Source organism: Brugia malayi (genome assembly GCF_000002995.4).
Source record: "Brugia malayi strain FR3 genome assembly, contig: Bm_v4_Chr4_scaffold_001, whole genome shotgun sequence".
NCBI lineage: Eukaryota > Metazoa > Nematoda > Chromadorea > Rhabditida > Onchocercidae > Brugia > Brugia malayi.
The window spans coordinates 3,012,120-3,028,851 of record NW_025062478.1 but is presented as its reverse complement, the minus strand read 5'-3'; the positions used below and the strand labels follow the sequence as shown (position 1 = coordinate 3,028,851).

The window sequence follows — 16,732 nt, the reverse complement described above, 5'->3', positions numbered from 1 at the left end:
GAATGGGAGTCAGTGGAGTTTCCATATTCTAAATTATGAAGAGCCAGTATTTTGTTAGCACGTGTTTAGAGATCATATCGGGAGTGGCCATGAAATGCCAAACCTTAGCAGCCATTGGCAAAAAATACGAGAATTCGTGTGTGACTGATGGACGTAGTTCTTTCACCCCTAACGATAGACCAGTCTGATCAAAAGTTGTGTTTTTATTGAAGTATAAATTGGTTCTAAAAGTGAACAGCCACTACATATAATAATTGTTTTAATAGGTTTCGAAAAACTTAGAAGCACACTGGAAAAGAACGACAACAACAGCTTAAACTGAAACATATATTTCCGGTGTCTTGGCAGTCATCTCGAAACTTCGTATAAGTGGTTAATACATTGCCATTAGATTGGGTTGATTGAAGTAGTCATTTGCTTAAATCTTTTGTCTTGATAAATAGATGGAAATACGAATGTCAGGCAATTATCCGTTGGGAAAGACAGAAATCTAGTTACAGTTAGGCTTGTGAAAGTAGTTATAAATGTGAGATATGATATCATTGCAGTGGTAGTTCTGTACTTTGAAATATGATGAATGATCATTTTTAAATATATAGAGTAGAAATTGATAATTTAGATTGTTACTGCACTGAAGCAGTGGAAATTCTGGAACTATTTCCTACGTGTCCTCTGCAATGCTTTTAAATCGGACTTAGTTTCACTGTTATTGTTGTTACTATTGTTGTTGCTCTTGTTGTTGTTGTTGTTGCTCTTGTTGTAGTAGTAATAATTGTTGTTGTTGTTGCTGTTGTCGTTGTTGTCGTTGCTGTTGTTGTTGTTGTTCTTGCCATTGTCGTTGTCGTTGTCGTAGACGTTGTTGTTGATAATGATGATAATGTTGATGATGGTGATGATGGTCTGTAGTGTAATACCAAACAGTGATGCAGATTTCGAGAACTGTTACAGATTGATTGTTCTGCTCAATAACAAACGCGAAATGTTTTCCTCCAAGATCCTGACGTTGTGCAGCAGTAGTAACTTTACAGAGATTTGCCGCAACAAGCACCAAATATTTGGGTTCCAGTTTTCGCTCTTTAACAAGTTGGAAAACTTGCTCTTCAATCGAATTTCTGCAGGTGTACAATAATTCTGTCGCCATTATAACCCTCTCTGATTCATCTTCCTTTTCTTCATATCGTATAATACTTACGGTCTGAAAAGATGCAGTTTGAGACTTTTGTACTCTTAATGCCAACTGTTAAATTCATACATTGCAAATAAGTTTAATCAGATTTAATAGCACTGTAAGCCTTTCCTAGTTTCCAGTTGATTCAGGACAATTGTCTGACCACTTTTTTGACCTGAGTTTCCCCGTCTGTAGCAGATAATACAGCGAGCACAGGTTGATAACCAGATGGATTGTATGCTTATTTAACAATGACTAATTATTAGATGAATATCGAATGCCGATTTTCAAAAAGGAGAGGATTTTGTTGGAAGTTTTTTTTTTTTTGTTTTTTTCTTCAATGACAAATTTTACGTTATAAAAGAATGATGAAGGTAATAGAGAAGAAGAAGGTATTAAAATTAAATTTCTTTACCGTCCACTTTTTTTTTCTTTTCCAAATTATAAAAATACTGCAGTTGCTCATTTAAAAGTTTGTAATTGGGGGATTATTATCATTACGTATTGTGAGAGAGATGGATGGATACCATCGATAATTCTGCACTTGGTGGAATTCTTACTGGTGGGTGACTAGGTGTTTTGTTTATCCGATTGATGCGTGGTTCCTCTTCTACTTCAATGTCATAATCCCACCCAGCATCGACTGGCACGTTTTCCACATTCTAAATAAATCTGCAGATTTTACATCAGTTTAATCATGATGACGTGTTATAAGCATAGAAAATAAACCAGTGTTGAATTCACTTTTAAAAGAAATCCAAGATGGATTGGGAATTGTCTGAATAAAAAATAATGATACGATACATGTATTTTTTAGTATAATGAAATATTTAACATTGTACTCCAGGAAAATATGTTCAAAACAACGAAAGATTCCAAAACCCCAGCATAAATTAGAGAACGAATCATTATCAGTACGGTGGTTGATTATTTCCCGAATGATTGTGTTATTCTATTTATATTCGAATCAATCGAGGTTATATTAACGTGTATCGGCAATAGCAGTAGTGATTATTAATATGCAAAACTATTTTAGCCTGTTTTTTAATTCGCAGAAATTATTCTAAACTAGCCGTCGATTAATTACTTTACCCAAATTGACAGATGAATATTTCAGCATTGGTTGGAGACCTTATCATTTTCACTATTGTAAGTTTTATATTATTATTGCTATATTAATTACTGGATAACTTCTTAAAATCGTCAGAAACAACTGTGAATTCGAAATTTGTAATCAACCGTCAATTTTCCATTCAATATTTTTTCAGTATCCATTCCATATTAATGTTAATGCAATTCCAATTTTTTTTTTTTTTTTTCTTTATAATATATTTGTTTATTTGCAATTAATGAAGTTGTTGCTGAATAAAAAAATGGAAAATCACTTGCTTCATTAACATCAACAATTGGTGGAAGTTGTCTTGAGATTGCCCTTTGTTTATCGTCTGATGTTGTTGGAAGAGATTGAGAACCTTCAAGAAAGGTATGTGTAAGATATTCACTGCTTTGTGCTGTAGTAGTGATAAATGGATGAGTGATAAGTTTTTTTGCTGTCCAACGTTGTTTTGCATTCTTCTACAATTAAATTTAATTCATAACTGTAAAAGATTTAATTCCTGATAACCAGTTAATTTTTAATCTCATTACAAATGAAATTTAGAGAAAATCATTTAACATATTTCTTTTGCATGCTTGATTTTATAAGTTATGAAGAACCGTCTTTCATATGCTATTTATAGTTATTTTTTTTACCCATATTAATATTTTTTAAATATGTATGAAATATAAAATACTGCAAAATTTCACATTTTCTAGATATTATAAAACATGCCTTTAAACATGATGAAACAAAGTGACGATACTTTTTTCCATATTCACTATAATCACGCTCCTCATATGTGTCCAAATTTGGTGGATCATTTTTTCGAATCCATTTTAATGTCTGAAAAGAAAAAGGCCTATTTTTATTTATCATATTTTTCTAATATAGCAATTTTTAATTGTATTTCTCACTATATAATTCTTATTTTTTTTTTTTCTTTTTAACCATACGATATAATTATTTCAATTCTTCTGAAATAGCTGAATTCCTTTTGATTATTTTTATTTTTTGTAGTATCTGCTAAAGCAGTAATAAATCTTGGTATGAAATATTGGAAGGTTTTTTTAATAGTTGAAAATTTTGTCTTTTCTTCCGCTTCTCTTGCTTTCTCGTTCACACATTTATCATGTTATAATTTTAATTATATTCATTTTATATTCTTTTCCTTCTTTTTATTATCTTTCACTTTCATTTCATCCATTCTTTTTGTCATTTTCATCAATCTGTACAAATGGAACTTATTCCTATCTTTTTTTGATTGTTTTAATTTTAACTTTTTTAATCAAAATTAAAATCAAAATCCCAAATCACCTAATCCATAATAGTGTTGCAAATTAGTTAAATAACAATAAAAAAAAAAGGCAATAGCAAAAATTTTCATGGGAATATGTTAATAAATATTTCAGACAAAATTTCTATACTAGCTCAAATATCAGTTTTAGCTTTTCAAATTTTTATTAAAAGAAATTTTTTTTTTTCAATTTTTTTCCAATTGGATGAAATTTTCTTTTCATAGAATTTCAATTTTTTTTTACAAGTTAAAGAAAAAGAAAAACTAACCATACTAGTTACTTTGTTATGATATGGTGGATAACCAGCTGCCATTTCTAACGTTGTTATACCTAAACTCCAAATATCAACATAAAGTGTGTAAGCATCATTTTTCACATCATTCGATTCTAAAACAGCTATTTCAGGGGCTAAATAACATACTGTTCCCGGCATATTTTTCCTTGTCCTCTGAAAGAAACGAATGTAGTTATAATAAAAATAGGATTAATTTAATGTATGAAATAAAAAATAAATTAGTTAACATTCATTTATTATACATTTACAGTACAAATTATATTAAATTATTCAGCGAGAAAAAAAATTTTAATGATTCACATAGTAATAGTTTTATTCTTTTGTATTTATAATCATATATTTTATTTTATTTTTTCAAAAAACTTTTTTTGAATTTTTACTTTTGATAGTTATCCTTTTGTAAGTGTTGTTTAAATTTACAAAAAAGAAAAAATTTAAGTTTTTCAAAATTATAAAATTTTTTTTCCATAATCCATACATGAGCATATGCATATATATATTTACCTCTTCATTTTCCACCCAAATTGAAGGACCGAAATCGGCAAGTTGGACATTTCCTTCGGATGAAATTAGTATATTTGAAGCCTTAAAATAATTTGAATGAACGTAATTGGAAAATTTTGTATTTTGTAAGTTTTTTGTTCGAAAACAAAGGAAATAAGAATGCTTGAATTAGTTATTACTTTTTTCCTTATTCAATTATGCACAGATTAAATGGACTTTTTAATTTTTTGGAATAAATGTTCCTAAGATTTAATCCAGTTACCGATCTTACAAACAACTGTATCTTCAGTGTGCGTGTATGTATGCATGTATGTGTATGTGTGTGTGTGTGTGTGTGTGTGTGTGTGTGCGTATATATGTGTGTGTGTGTCTGTGTGTATATATATATATGTATAATACTGTAAATCAATATGAATCATACATTAAAATATACCAACAATGTGTTATGCTTATTTAAATTAATACACGATATAAAGGTAATTAATTAATGTGATCAAATAATTTAGTATTAAAGAAGGCTCATATAAAATTAATACCTTAATATCACCGTGAACAAGCTTACTATCATGAATATATTCTAGTCCAGCTAAAATTTCCTTTAATATTGTAGCAATTACAGGCTGTGTTAGCAAACCTCTGTTAAGCGCAAAACGTCCACCCAATGACTAAATGAAGTATATATATTAAATATTAAAGATTAAAATTTCGTATAGCAGCAAAAATAAATTAGTGATAATAGTAACAATAATATATTCATAGACATGTTTTTTTTTTTCCATTGGCATAAATTTAAAATTAAAAAAATGCATTTGAATTCACTTTTTTTTTTCCTGTATCAATATAAATTAATCCAATTTATCGTCATCAATTAAACACTTTTAAAAACAAGCAAACAAACAAGCAAAGGTTTGTAAATAATGATGAATAAAATTATGTATTAAATAAAATGAAGTTTTAATTAACTCACATTTTATTATTTTTATAAAATAATACAAAGAAAACATCCTTTAATCCGTTAATAGCTTTCCATTCACTTCAGTATATTTAAAAATTATTTAAATATTGAATTTATATATATATATATAATTTTGTAAGTTACATACGTAAAATTATTTATATATGTACATAATCATTAAACAATGATATAAATTTTAATTTGCACAACTCTCTAATTTATTCACCATAATTAAACGATCCATAATTTGACGCAAACTTCCACGATCAAGCAATTGCATCACTATCCATAAATTTTGTCCCACGTAAAAAGACGTGTAATACCTGACAATATTGGAATGTCTACATTCCTTTAATCCCTAAAGCAAAAAACGAACAAATTAAATTAAATTAATAATTATTATATCTGTATCTCCAATTGTATTTTATTTTATTTTTTTTTGCTGATTTAAATTTTAGAAATTGCAAAAATTTTTACCCAAACAAAATTTTGAATTATTAACAAATTTAATGAAATTATTATTTATATAATTAAATAATCAAAGTGGAAAGAATTACCCTAATTTCTCTTCCTAACTGCGATAAACTATAATTTTCTAAATCGACGCGTTTAATTGCGCATATTTCATTTCGCTCTGTGCAAATACCCTGAAAATGGCTTCATTTCCTTCCTTTCCTCCTTTTTTTTTTTTTTGTTTATTAGCACACAATTTTCTATAGAAATTGAAATTTAACGGAGAAAATTGCTGAAGGAATTCATTGCTAAATATTTTAAATTTATATCAAATTAACTAACAAATTACTTTGCATAGTATGAAAAATTTTTGATTAATATTTGTTGTGAACTTTTACTAATAATAGTAAATAATAATAGTAATAATAATAATAATAACAATAATAAATGATAGCATAGTATGAAAATTTTTTAACGAATATTTGTTGTGAACTTTTACTAATAATAATAAATAATAAATAATAATAATAAATGATACTGACAATAATAATAATAATAATAATAATAATAATAATAATAATAATAATAATAATAATAATAATAATAATAATAATGATAATAATAATAATAGTAATGCAATGAGATATTATATAAAATTGAGTAATTATATTGAAATAAACAATCGAATATTACACGAAACAATCATTCTACTTATTCCATTTATTTTATCATTTTTTAATTAATTAATTTTTTGATTTCTTTCTTTCTATTAAATTATCTTTGGAACAAAAACGATAGTAAATTAAGCCAAATTAATATTTTGTTAATTTCATCCACCAGTTTTTTCTTTTTTTTTTTTTTTTTTGCGCTGTTAATATTAATATAAATTCATTATTTATTGTTTCATTATCTATCACAACAAAAGAAAAAAAATTTATTTTTAAAAATAAAAAATGAAAAGTTAACTTTTCATATTTATTTATTCAATTAATATAATATTTAAATAAATGTTAACAAAATGAGAACGATAGAAGAAACGAAAATTTTCCAATTTAGCTAAGCTTAAAACATTTAAAATATCAAATAAAACAAGAAATTAAATTCAATAATTCGAAATAACAAACATAAATTAATTGTAATTATATTTGATTAAATTCAATAACCCTATAAACGATTGATGTTGAACCATTTCCAATAATTTCTTCTAGTCTATACTGTTGTCTTGTTACTGGCCAAGGTGAATCTTCATCTTCGACATTTTGTCGTCGAATTTGTGATGATTCACCACCACTAAATTCTTCTTCCATTGATATCTCACTTTCATCCATTACTATATTTCTATACTAAATCATTAATTTCAATTCATTATAAAAATATTAAAAAAAAAAAAAAAAAAAACTAAATAATCCTTTAAAGAATTCAAATTATGTAAAGAATTACTTTTTCAACTAACAAAAAAAAAAAAAAAACTAAATAAATACTATAAAAAAAAAAAAAGAAAAAAGATTATTTTCAACTATATAACTACTATATGCATTAAATATTGCTACAACAAGTTGATAAGTACTAATTAATAATAAATGATCATTTGTACTTTTAAAGCGCCCATTTTATCGGTGAGCAAAATTTTTAGCTAAAGTAGAGAAGAGAATATTCTAGAATAAATATTACCTACTTATTTTGGCGAAAAAAAAAAAAAAAAAAAACAAGCAAAAACGAAAGAAAAAAATTGTGGTGAAAAAAAAGGTTAGAAATAAAAAAAAAAAAAAAAGAAAAAAGAAAAAAAGTGTAAAGAAAGAAGAAAGAAGAGAAAACTGTAACCATCATATTTATTCATTCGCATTTTATTTTAAATCAATGTGATTGAAATCAAACATTTTATCATTTGAGAGAAATAAAAAACAAATAGGAAAAACGAAGAAGAAAATTTAAATATATAAAGGAAAAAAAAAAAAAAAAAAAAACAAAACTTTTTCGTAAAATTTACACATGCACACAGCTTTTTTCTTTTCCTTTTTGCTCCAGAAATAATAGAAATTAACTTAAAGATGAGATAGCTTAAATTATAGATCAAATTAAATTTAGATTAATTCAATTCATAATCATGGAACTGTACCTATCTATCTTAAATTAATTCAAATATTCGCAAAAAATACAAGAAAATGCTTTATTCTATAGGACTGTATGATACCAATTAATTTATTTTATTTTCATGTAATGCTAACATTGCTGTTCAAAAAGGGCTGTTTTTGCCAGTTATTTATGATAAAATATTTTATTTTTAACTTTTTATTGCTGAATCATTTTTAGTTACTGTATTTATAATAACTATTAATTGATGAGTAACAATAAGTACACTGATAATATAACAAATAAATGAGCAAATGACATAATGAAATGACAACAAAAAATAAGTAATTTTTTCCGTAAAATGTAAAGTGCTTTTAAGTTTAATTTCAATTTAATTTGAATTACATTTCCACAACTGTCAACTGCTCTACCAGTTAAGATTACTTTGACTCGCATCTTTCAAGATCGTAACATTAATCAATATCTGCATTTCCACAATAACAAGTTGAAAAAAAGAGACTGTCAACTATTCAATGCTTATCTGACATATATTAAAAATACCTCACTCACTAGCTAAAACATATCAAACATTAAAAATAACCTGAATCATTAACTAAAACATACAACAAATTAAAGTCGGAATTATCTACTTATCTACAGCGAAAATTTCCAATGAACAATTCGACATCACAAAAAGAAAAAAAAAAAACCTATTGAAAATTACCATGTCAATTAAATAATATAATTTATCCCTAGCTATTTACTACTCCATTACTATTCCAATTGTTATTGCTTATGCGGCTATTATTGACGTCGCTGTTATATCAGTAGCGTATTGTTTACGTTGATGTTCGATAAACAATAAGATCCTGTAATTTTTGGTAAAATGAGATAAAAAAGTAATCATTATAAAATGACTATTTCGAAGTAATCATTCTTTTACGAAAGCATTCCAAAATAAAATAAAAAAAAACCGCTCGAAAAAAGAATTGTAAAAATTATAAAAACTAAGTGCTCCCAAATGTTTTTCTGGTGGAGGTTGAAGTAATGAGAGATAACTCCTAAAGAATATCGAAGTGATATCTACCTAAGCATTTTCTATTGCAAGACTACATTCATATTACTTGACATAATAACACTCACGAATTTTCGCCAAATATATAGAAAAAAAAAAAAAGAACATATAAATATAAGCAAAAGTTTGAACCCAATAAACTCAAAAAAAGAGTACTTTTTAAAACAAAAAATAACAAGTTAGCAAAACAATTTAAAGAAAAAAAAAAAAAAAAACAGTATACTTTTAAAGGTGTGAATCTATCGACCATATTAAGACCAAACGAACGCATAAGGATGAATGGCATACTAGTCGTCAAATAAAGTCTATTCAACCAATCGCATGCTACCTGCACAGGTACATTTCGTCGCTGTGCTTGTGTATCATAATCAGATAAATACGTAAGCGAACCTGAAATATTCATCAGAATTACTAAGAAAAGAAAAGAAAAAAAAAAAGAAAAACTATTCCAAAAAAAATGACTAACCTAAATCAGCGCCTTCAACAACACATTGCTGTAAGCATTCTAGCAATATTTTCACATCACTCCATCCAAGATTAACTCCCTGTCCAGCTAATGGATGAGTACGATGAGCTGCATCGCTAAAAATGCTTAAATATTTCCATATCTTAAACATTTCATGAATCATTAACTTTTCGATCAAATTCAATTTATTTATTACTGCAAGTAAAAAGATTTTCATTGTTTTAAAGATCAGTTAACGATAATGTCTTATCTTAGTGAAGAAGCATATAAAAATTAACCCAATTAGTGCAGCTCTTGGTATAACATAACTATAACTATGCCCAAAAGCCAGCGGAAATCCGGCACGAGTACCTTCATATAAAGATATGACCGTTGGAAACGTAAGTCTTGGCTTCTCACTTACGGAAAATACTCCTTTTAGTATTTGTTCTGTTAGTGATAAAAATTGGTTTGTTACAGAATCTTGATGAATGTCAGTAGTCTGAAACAAAAAACTTGAAATTTTTTTTCAAAACAAACTTACTATTTAAATTTCAGTTGTTTAGTTCAAATGCGACATATTTCGCAGTGTGTAATTTCCCATGAAAGTAACAATTATTTAGTTATACATTTCATAAGCGTTATCAATTTTTATTTCTACTAAAGTTAAAACATCAATAACACAAATTATTCTCTCCTTCATTTTAGTTAACAATATTATAACACGTAACAAATTGCCGAATCTGCAACTCAAAATAGCATTAAAATCAAAAAATATCAAAATATTTCAGGAATTTAAACAGAAAAACTTACTAAGAATTCATTGAGTTCATCAACAAACTTTTCTGGTGGTAATGAAAGCAATTCTTCAGCATGTTCCGCACTTGTCGACCATGTCACCGAACTCATATTTTCAGTAAGTGGTAAAAGAGCTACTGGACCACTTGGCGTAAATCTTTCCCATGCAACGCAATTATTTTCCATCGGAAATAATCGTTATTATATATATGGTTTTTTCAATTCAAAATTTGAGCTAGTTTATTGGCACATGTCACAGTTTATAAAAAATTCCCTTTTTTTACAGATAGAAAAAGAGAAAATCATGCTTATCAAATGTTCAAAAAACACACTACAAAATAAGTCATTTTCATTATATATTCATGATTTATAAATAACGGAAATAACATGAAACTTTTAAAAGAAGGAAAAGAAAAAATAATCTCTCAGATAAATTACCGAAAATTCGTCATTTATCTTATAAAACAGAAAAAAAGCAAATTATAAAAGTATGAAATTAAAGAATGGGAAGAGCTTAGTACATGAATGAATTTAAGTGATAATAACTGATTAGAGAAAAAAGATTATGCATAAATATCAAGAGCTAATTGCAATGAAATCGTGTAAAAAGTACAATGGTTTGAAATTCTGTCATACAAACAAATTAATAGGAAAACTTACAGCTTCCACTTGAAGATTTGCAACCACTGCTGACTGTCCATATCCCCATGAGGTATACTGGAAGTTAAGCATATCTCTTACCATACTTCTAGCACCATCGGCACCAATCTACAAAACATTCTATTCCTCATACTAAATAAGGAATGATATGAGCTATATTTGTAATTTAACGATACAAATTTCATGTTAACTCAATATTACTTTTCTTCTCATATAATTTTTGATAAAAAAAGCGCTTAATTCAACCTCTATTTTCACATCCTTTTAAAATCTCAACTAGTAACTAGCAATGAAATGAATAATTTTTCGGAATGTTTAAAAATTTTAGCAAATACTAACAATAAGAGAAGTTTGTAATTTAGTTCCATCATCCAGTACAACTGTAGCAAATTCATCTAAACCAGAAGGAGTGCTGAAAGCAACTTTATATTGCGAACACATAAGTGCGATTAACATTTCATAATATTTAAAAACTTTATAGTTCAAGGAAAAATTTCTTCAGTACCATCATACCTACAATCAATCACTTTTGCTTTCGTCCTAACTGTGACATTTGGACAGCTTGCTTTGATACGATTTGAAAGAAACCCGACAATTGCATGGTTTTCAATCATATACGCGACTTCGTTAGTTGGATCTGGTTGTGCAAATCGTATCGATGACTGCGAGCAGCTATCAAGAACCTAGATATATGCATAATATAATTCTTCATACTCTACATATGAGTTTTACTTTACAAATGAATTTTGAATGTGATAATTAAAACTCTCTTACGGTTGGGAAGCTTTAGAAAGAAATCGTAAGGTTCCCATGAATGATTAATTCCACTTAGCAAATTAATTAGCTCTCAAATCCTGGCTTTATGATAACCAAGTGTTAACTAATGACTGATTATAAAGATAAAATCAATTAGTCGATTCTAATAAATATGTACTTCCAATTTAATTATGACCTAATTAATACATCTGTGAGGTTTAGTTAGCTACGGTTTAGTAATTCTTAAAGTAGCAAACCTGAAGTCTATCGACTCGTTTCACTCTCAAATTCACAAGATCATTCCAAATTCCCAATTCTGCAAGTAATTATTATATGAAGAAAGAAAATTCAATTTAAAAGTATAATCAAGTAAAACAGATATAGATGTGTTTAATCATACTTTGGAAAAGTAATATAGACGGAGGTGACACTGCAGTAACTCGATTTCCATATGGTGAATCTTTTGTCGGTGCTTTAATTTCTGCTGAATCTAGTACAAGTATCTTTTTCGACTTGAAATAATCGTTCAATCCTGATCAAAATAAATAACAACTTTTCATTTTATGAGCAACAATGCTTCACAGATATTTCATATCAATTTATGCTTCGATTTTCCTTTTTATGTTGAATTTGGGATAACTAATGAACCGATTATATGAAACAATGAAAATGAAATGAAAATCAAGAGAATAGTCAGAAATTTTTTGATTAAATTACACTAAAATGGAATTTAACTAACCTAAAGAGCAAGCCATCGCATTACCAACCATTCCACCACCAATTATGATGATATCGTAGAAGGAACCGATCGCTGATGTTGTTGAACTGTACGAACATCGTGTTAATGGAAAAATCCTTGATATCATGGATACCATCGATGATAGATGCAATTCTGCAAATCCCTGCAAATATTTCTTTTATTTCAATAAATTCACAATAATAAGTAATAATTTTAAAATTCAATATCTATAAAGATCTATTCATTTTAGCAATATCATTCATTCTAGCTAATCATATATTATGCTGGGACTTCAATAATGTAGTTTTTTTATTCACAAATAATTGCTGCACATAGATAGTGGAATATATGCATTTAATTATGAACAAATACTGAACAAAATTTGTTGTATTAATTTGAGAAAAGAAAAAAAAATGAAATTTGATAAATTTCAATCAAAATATAAAAATATGGGAAAAAAAATAAGAAAGATTGTCATCAAATTAAAACTGTGAATTGAAAAAGAAAGAACAGTATAACTTCCAACCACAATATACTTCCTTTTTGTTACTTATCATTAATCAAAATATTTGTAACATCTCTGTTACATCAGAATATCTTGAATTTTCTACAACAGAATGTCTCAAATTGTGCTACATCAGCCTGTTTTTATGTCTTTTTTTAAAGCTAACGATGACATATTTATAATTTATTTCAGATTATTTTAAAACAAAAATAACGAACTAAAAAATAAATCAATGTAAAATACATCTAAACTCTTACATTTACTAAGATCTAGGAAATATATCTAAACTCTAAGATCTAGGAGTTAATAATTTGAAGTTTAATTCCTCATCATCATTTTAATTAATTTTCAAGCTGAAAACATACGCGTGTGCACGTAAGTACACGTAAACACATGCACACATAGACATATACGTCTCAATCTCAGGTTAACAGAAACATTTTGCAATATTATAATTTGAGATAAGCAATAAACAGTGATATTGGAGTAGTCAACGTGTTGTAACGTAAATCTAACAATTTCGATGTATTTCACATTGATTTAATCGCGATGTGAAATTTCAACAGTAAATGACGACAAAGTATTTTCAACATGCAACCTTTTTTGTTCTGAAATCAAGCGTACGGCTAAGCGTTGCGTCACGTAACTTAAACGTTACAAGCATAAGTAATGGATCCATAAAACAAAATTATTTCTGGCAAATATTTATAATTACAAAAAAACAAAAAACAAAAAACTGCAATGATCAAATAATTAGTACAATTAGTGTAAGTTGATAAAATCATGAAATATTGGAATGGAAATTAAAATTACTAAATGATCATAAAATTAAGTACAAAAAACTGGAAATAAATTGCAATTTATTAATTAATACATAAACAATAATAACACTTAAAAAATTAATATACAATAACAATAAACAATAATAACACTTAAAAAATTAATATGCAATAACAATAAACAATAATAACACTTAAAATAATTAATTTCAGGAAGAATAAATATTCCAAAGATAAAATTTTTTTTTTCTGATTTTTAAGAAAAAATGAAGAATGAACGAACATAAATGATTCACACTGTGTTACGCATTTATCAGACAATTATGCAATTTTTGCGATAGTAAAAAATGATCAATGATAAAAAGTTTTAAATTGATATGTTATCACTTATCATTGCATATCACTAATTATCATGTAAATAGACATATTCTTATTCTAAACAAAAATTTTTTCAGCTTTTTTTTAATGAAAAAAAATTAAAAAATAAAAGAATTAAATATTAAAATTATGATAATGATTATTCATATATTAACAATGATAATTAAAATAAACACATTTTTCTTTTTTCCTTATTAACTAGTAACTTCGAAATATCAAATTTTTAATTATTTAATTTACAATTTATGTCTTATACAAATATATTTCATCTCTCTGACATTAAATATTTTTTGTCTGTCTGTTTCTCTTTCCCTCTCTCTCTCTCTCTCTCTCTCGCATTTCGTTTTTTTTTTTTTCCATAGAATCGTAAATTTTTAGAAATTCTAAGCATTTATTTCTTTTTTTTTTTTGAGCTATTGTAATGGAATATTTGTTGAGAAATTAAAAAAGAATCTCAAAGAAATACTTTTAGTTTAAATTTTTTTAATCGAATTTATATTTCATTCATTTGTTATATCTTTTTTCTATTATATTGTTAAGTTTCTTATTATCAGTAACTTATAAAATCGGTAATCAATAACTTATAAAAACTGTATAAAAAATCAATTACTTATAAAAATTAACTTATTTGATATTTTGATGCGAATGTTCGAAAATTAGACTAATTGCTGATATTTTTTTTTGATTTAATAAATGTGAAATATTTTATCTTTTATCAGTAATATCTTTTAATGATAATAAATAATTGATTTATCTCCGAAGAATTCTATACCATTTCCAGGTGAAAAAAAAAAGAAAGAAAGAAAAGAAAAAAAAATGATCTCTGATAAACGATATCAAATGATGCAAATATAAATATCACAGAATTATAGTTTTTTTTTTTTTTTTTGCTTTTTCATTTTTTAATTAAATTTCCAATTACTATAATGTTTGTTTCATTTTTAATGATTTTCAATATTTTATTATATTTTATTTATTATTTTAATTTCTTTCAAAATCAATATTAAAATGATTAAAGCAAAATAACTATTACAACAAATCATTTTATAATTTAAGTATAATAGAACGGAAATGTATATTACTTATATCATTTATTATCTATCTTTTATATTATCTCATCTTAATTGATCACTTTTAAATCTGTTATTATAACTAATATTATCTTAATTAATTAATTAATTAATTAATCGGTTAAGCTCTAAATTTCTGCAATTTCTTTCTTGTTTTTGGTTAGCTTTTATGATCTTTTATGATCGTATAATCTTCAATTACCAATATCCAAGGTTATTCAACTATTTGGCTTAATCGTTTGCTGATTTTCATAAGGATATGAATTATATATGATAATTGATATGATAATTGCTATGCCACCTAAACAATACAGTAGTGATGGTGGTGTAAAGTTGAATAGAATCCAGGAGCCAAATGATGCACCAAGTATTGATGCACTCTGAAAGTAAATTTTTTTTTTTATCATAAATGTGATAAGTAGTGATAAAGTAATTATGATAATAGCAATGAATAAAAAAAGGGAGAAGCAAACATTATGGAATTTCTCTAATTGTTATCATATAATGCTATTTTGTAAATTGATAAACATTACTGAATTGTTATTTGAAAACAAAAAAAAAAAAAGAAAAAATAACAAATTGAAATTTGTAATAAAAAATAAATTATTTACTTGAGCGTAAGTTTTTGCTATATTATCAGCATATTTGATAACAATAGAAATTAATAAACCACCGGTTGAATTCATCAAAATTAATATCCATACAGGAATATCAAATCCATGAAACATTCCATCTTTAAATTTATTTTAATTTTTTTTCAAAAGTAATAAATTACAATCAACGTATTATTTTCTCTTTTTTTCGAAAAAAAGAAATCTAATAAATATTTATATAAATTTTTGCACCATTTTAACTCGAAAATAATTAATTAACTATTACCATCGAATATATTTGGTATTACATTGTGAATACAAGAAAAAAAGAAGGAAAATTTAATTGCATTATATTAATTTATAAATTTATATCTGATGTTACTTAATAATTAATGATTAATTAAGTAATATAAATTGTTATACACTGAAATTAATAAAATTTATTTCATTTGTATATCATTTTAAAGAGTTATTCAATGATTATTATTTTATTTTAATCAGTGATATCAAAAATTAATAATACTTAAGGTAAAAAATAAACAGAATGAAAGATGAAATGGAGAGAGAGAGAGAGAGAGAGGGAAAGAGAGGGAAAAGAATGAAAGAAAAAATGATTATATGATAACCTTTTTTAATAGTAGCATAATCCGAAATACAAATTAATAAGCAACTAATTGGTATGCCAAGAATTGCAAGGCGAATATTTTGCATCCAAATATTTATCGAACTTCGTTTTAACACTTTTTCCAAATAAACACATGTAATGTTTAACATTTTTCATAATTTTAAATTACTTATTGTTTGTTTTTTTTTTTTTTTCTTTTCCAAATTTTACTTAAATTTTACTTTTGATGATTGTATTATTGGATTAATAAAAAAACAAAAAAACAAAAATATTGCTAACTCATTGAATTATAAAATTTAGTAACTAATAAATTTTGGTTTTGTTTTGTTTTCTTTTCTTTTTTTATGATAAACAAAAATAAACAAAAATTTTTATAGTAAATAAAAAAATTTCAAAATTAATTAATGAAGTAAATACTAGCAAAAGCTGATGTGAAACACATTGTAACAACAATAATAAATCCAAGCAAT

The 16,732-nt window shown here is 25.8% G+C and overlaps 4 protein-coding genes across 4 annotated transcripts; all 4 read right to left on the bottom strand.

Moving 5' to 3' along the window:
- Positions 1-718: 718 nt before the first annotated feature.
- On the bottom strand, positions 719-7,097 carry Bm10455 (Protein kinase domain containing protein; the record flags this gene model as incomplete). Its single annotated transcript, XM_043081446.1, has 10 exons — positions 719-1,195; positions 1,696-1,830; positions 2,558-2,743; positions 3,000-3,110; positions 3,831-4,010; positions 4,362-4,442; positions 4,898-5,026; positions 5,543-5,674; positions 5,874-5,963; positions 6,933-7,097. 10 exons carry the CDS (start codon positions 7,095-7,097, stop codon positions 719-721), a joined length of 1,686 nt encoding a protein of 561 aa, XP_042937380.1.
- A 1,581-nt stretch (positions 7,098-8,678) lies between these two features.
- Bma-coq-6.2 (Uncharacterized protein) lies at positions 8,679-10,343 on the bottom strand (the record flags this gene model as incomplete). The annotated part of the gene is made up of 5 exons (XM_043081445.1): positions 8,679-8,708; positions 9,138-9,304; positions 9,381-9,496; positions 9,659-9,861; positions 10,173-10,343. The coding sequence occupies 5 exons, from the start codon at positions 10,341-10,343 to the stop codon at positions 8,679-8,681; spliced, it is 687 nt and encodes a 228-aa protein (XP_042937379.1).
- Positions 10,344-10,787: 444 nt separating this feature from the next.
- Positions 10,788-12,448, bottom strand: Bma-coq-6.1 (Uncharacterized protein; the record flags this gene model as incomplete). The annotated part of the gene is made up of 6 exons (XM_043081444.1): positions 10,788-10,925; positions 11,157-11,229; positions 11,331-11,500; positions 11,831-11,889; positions 11,974-12,105; positions 12,313-12,448. 6 exons carry the CDS (start codon positions 12,446-12,448, stop codon positions 10,788-10,790), a joined length of 708 nt encoding a protein of 235 aa, XP_042937378.1.
- Positions 12,449-15,262: 2,814 nt separating this feature from the next.
- Positions 15,263-15,772, bottom strand: Bma-nstp-3 (Uncharacterized protein; the record flags this gene model as incomplete). Its single annotated transcript, XM_043081443.1, has 2 exons — positions 15,263-15,424; positions 15,656-15,772. The coding sequence occupies 2 exons, from the start codon at positions 15,770-15,772 to the stop codon at positions 15,263-15,265; spliced, it is 279 nt and encodes a 92-aa protein (XP_042937377.1).
- Between the last annotated feature and the right edge of the window lie 960 nt (positions 15,773-16,732).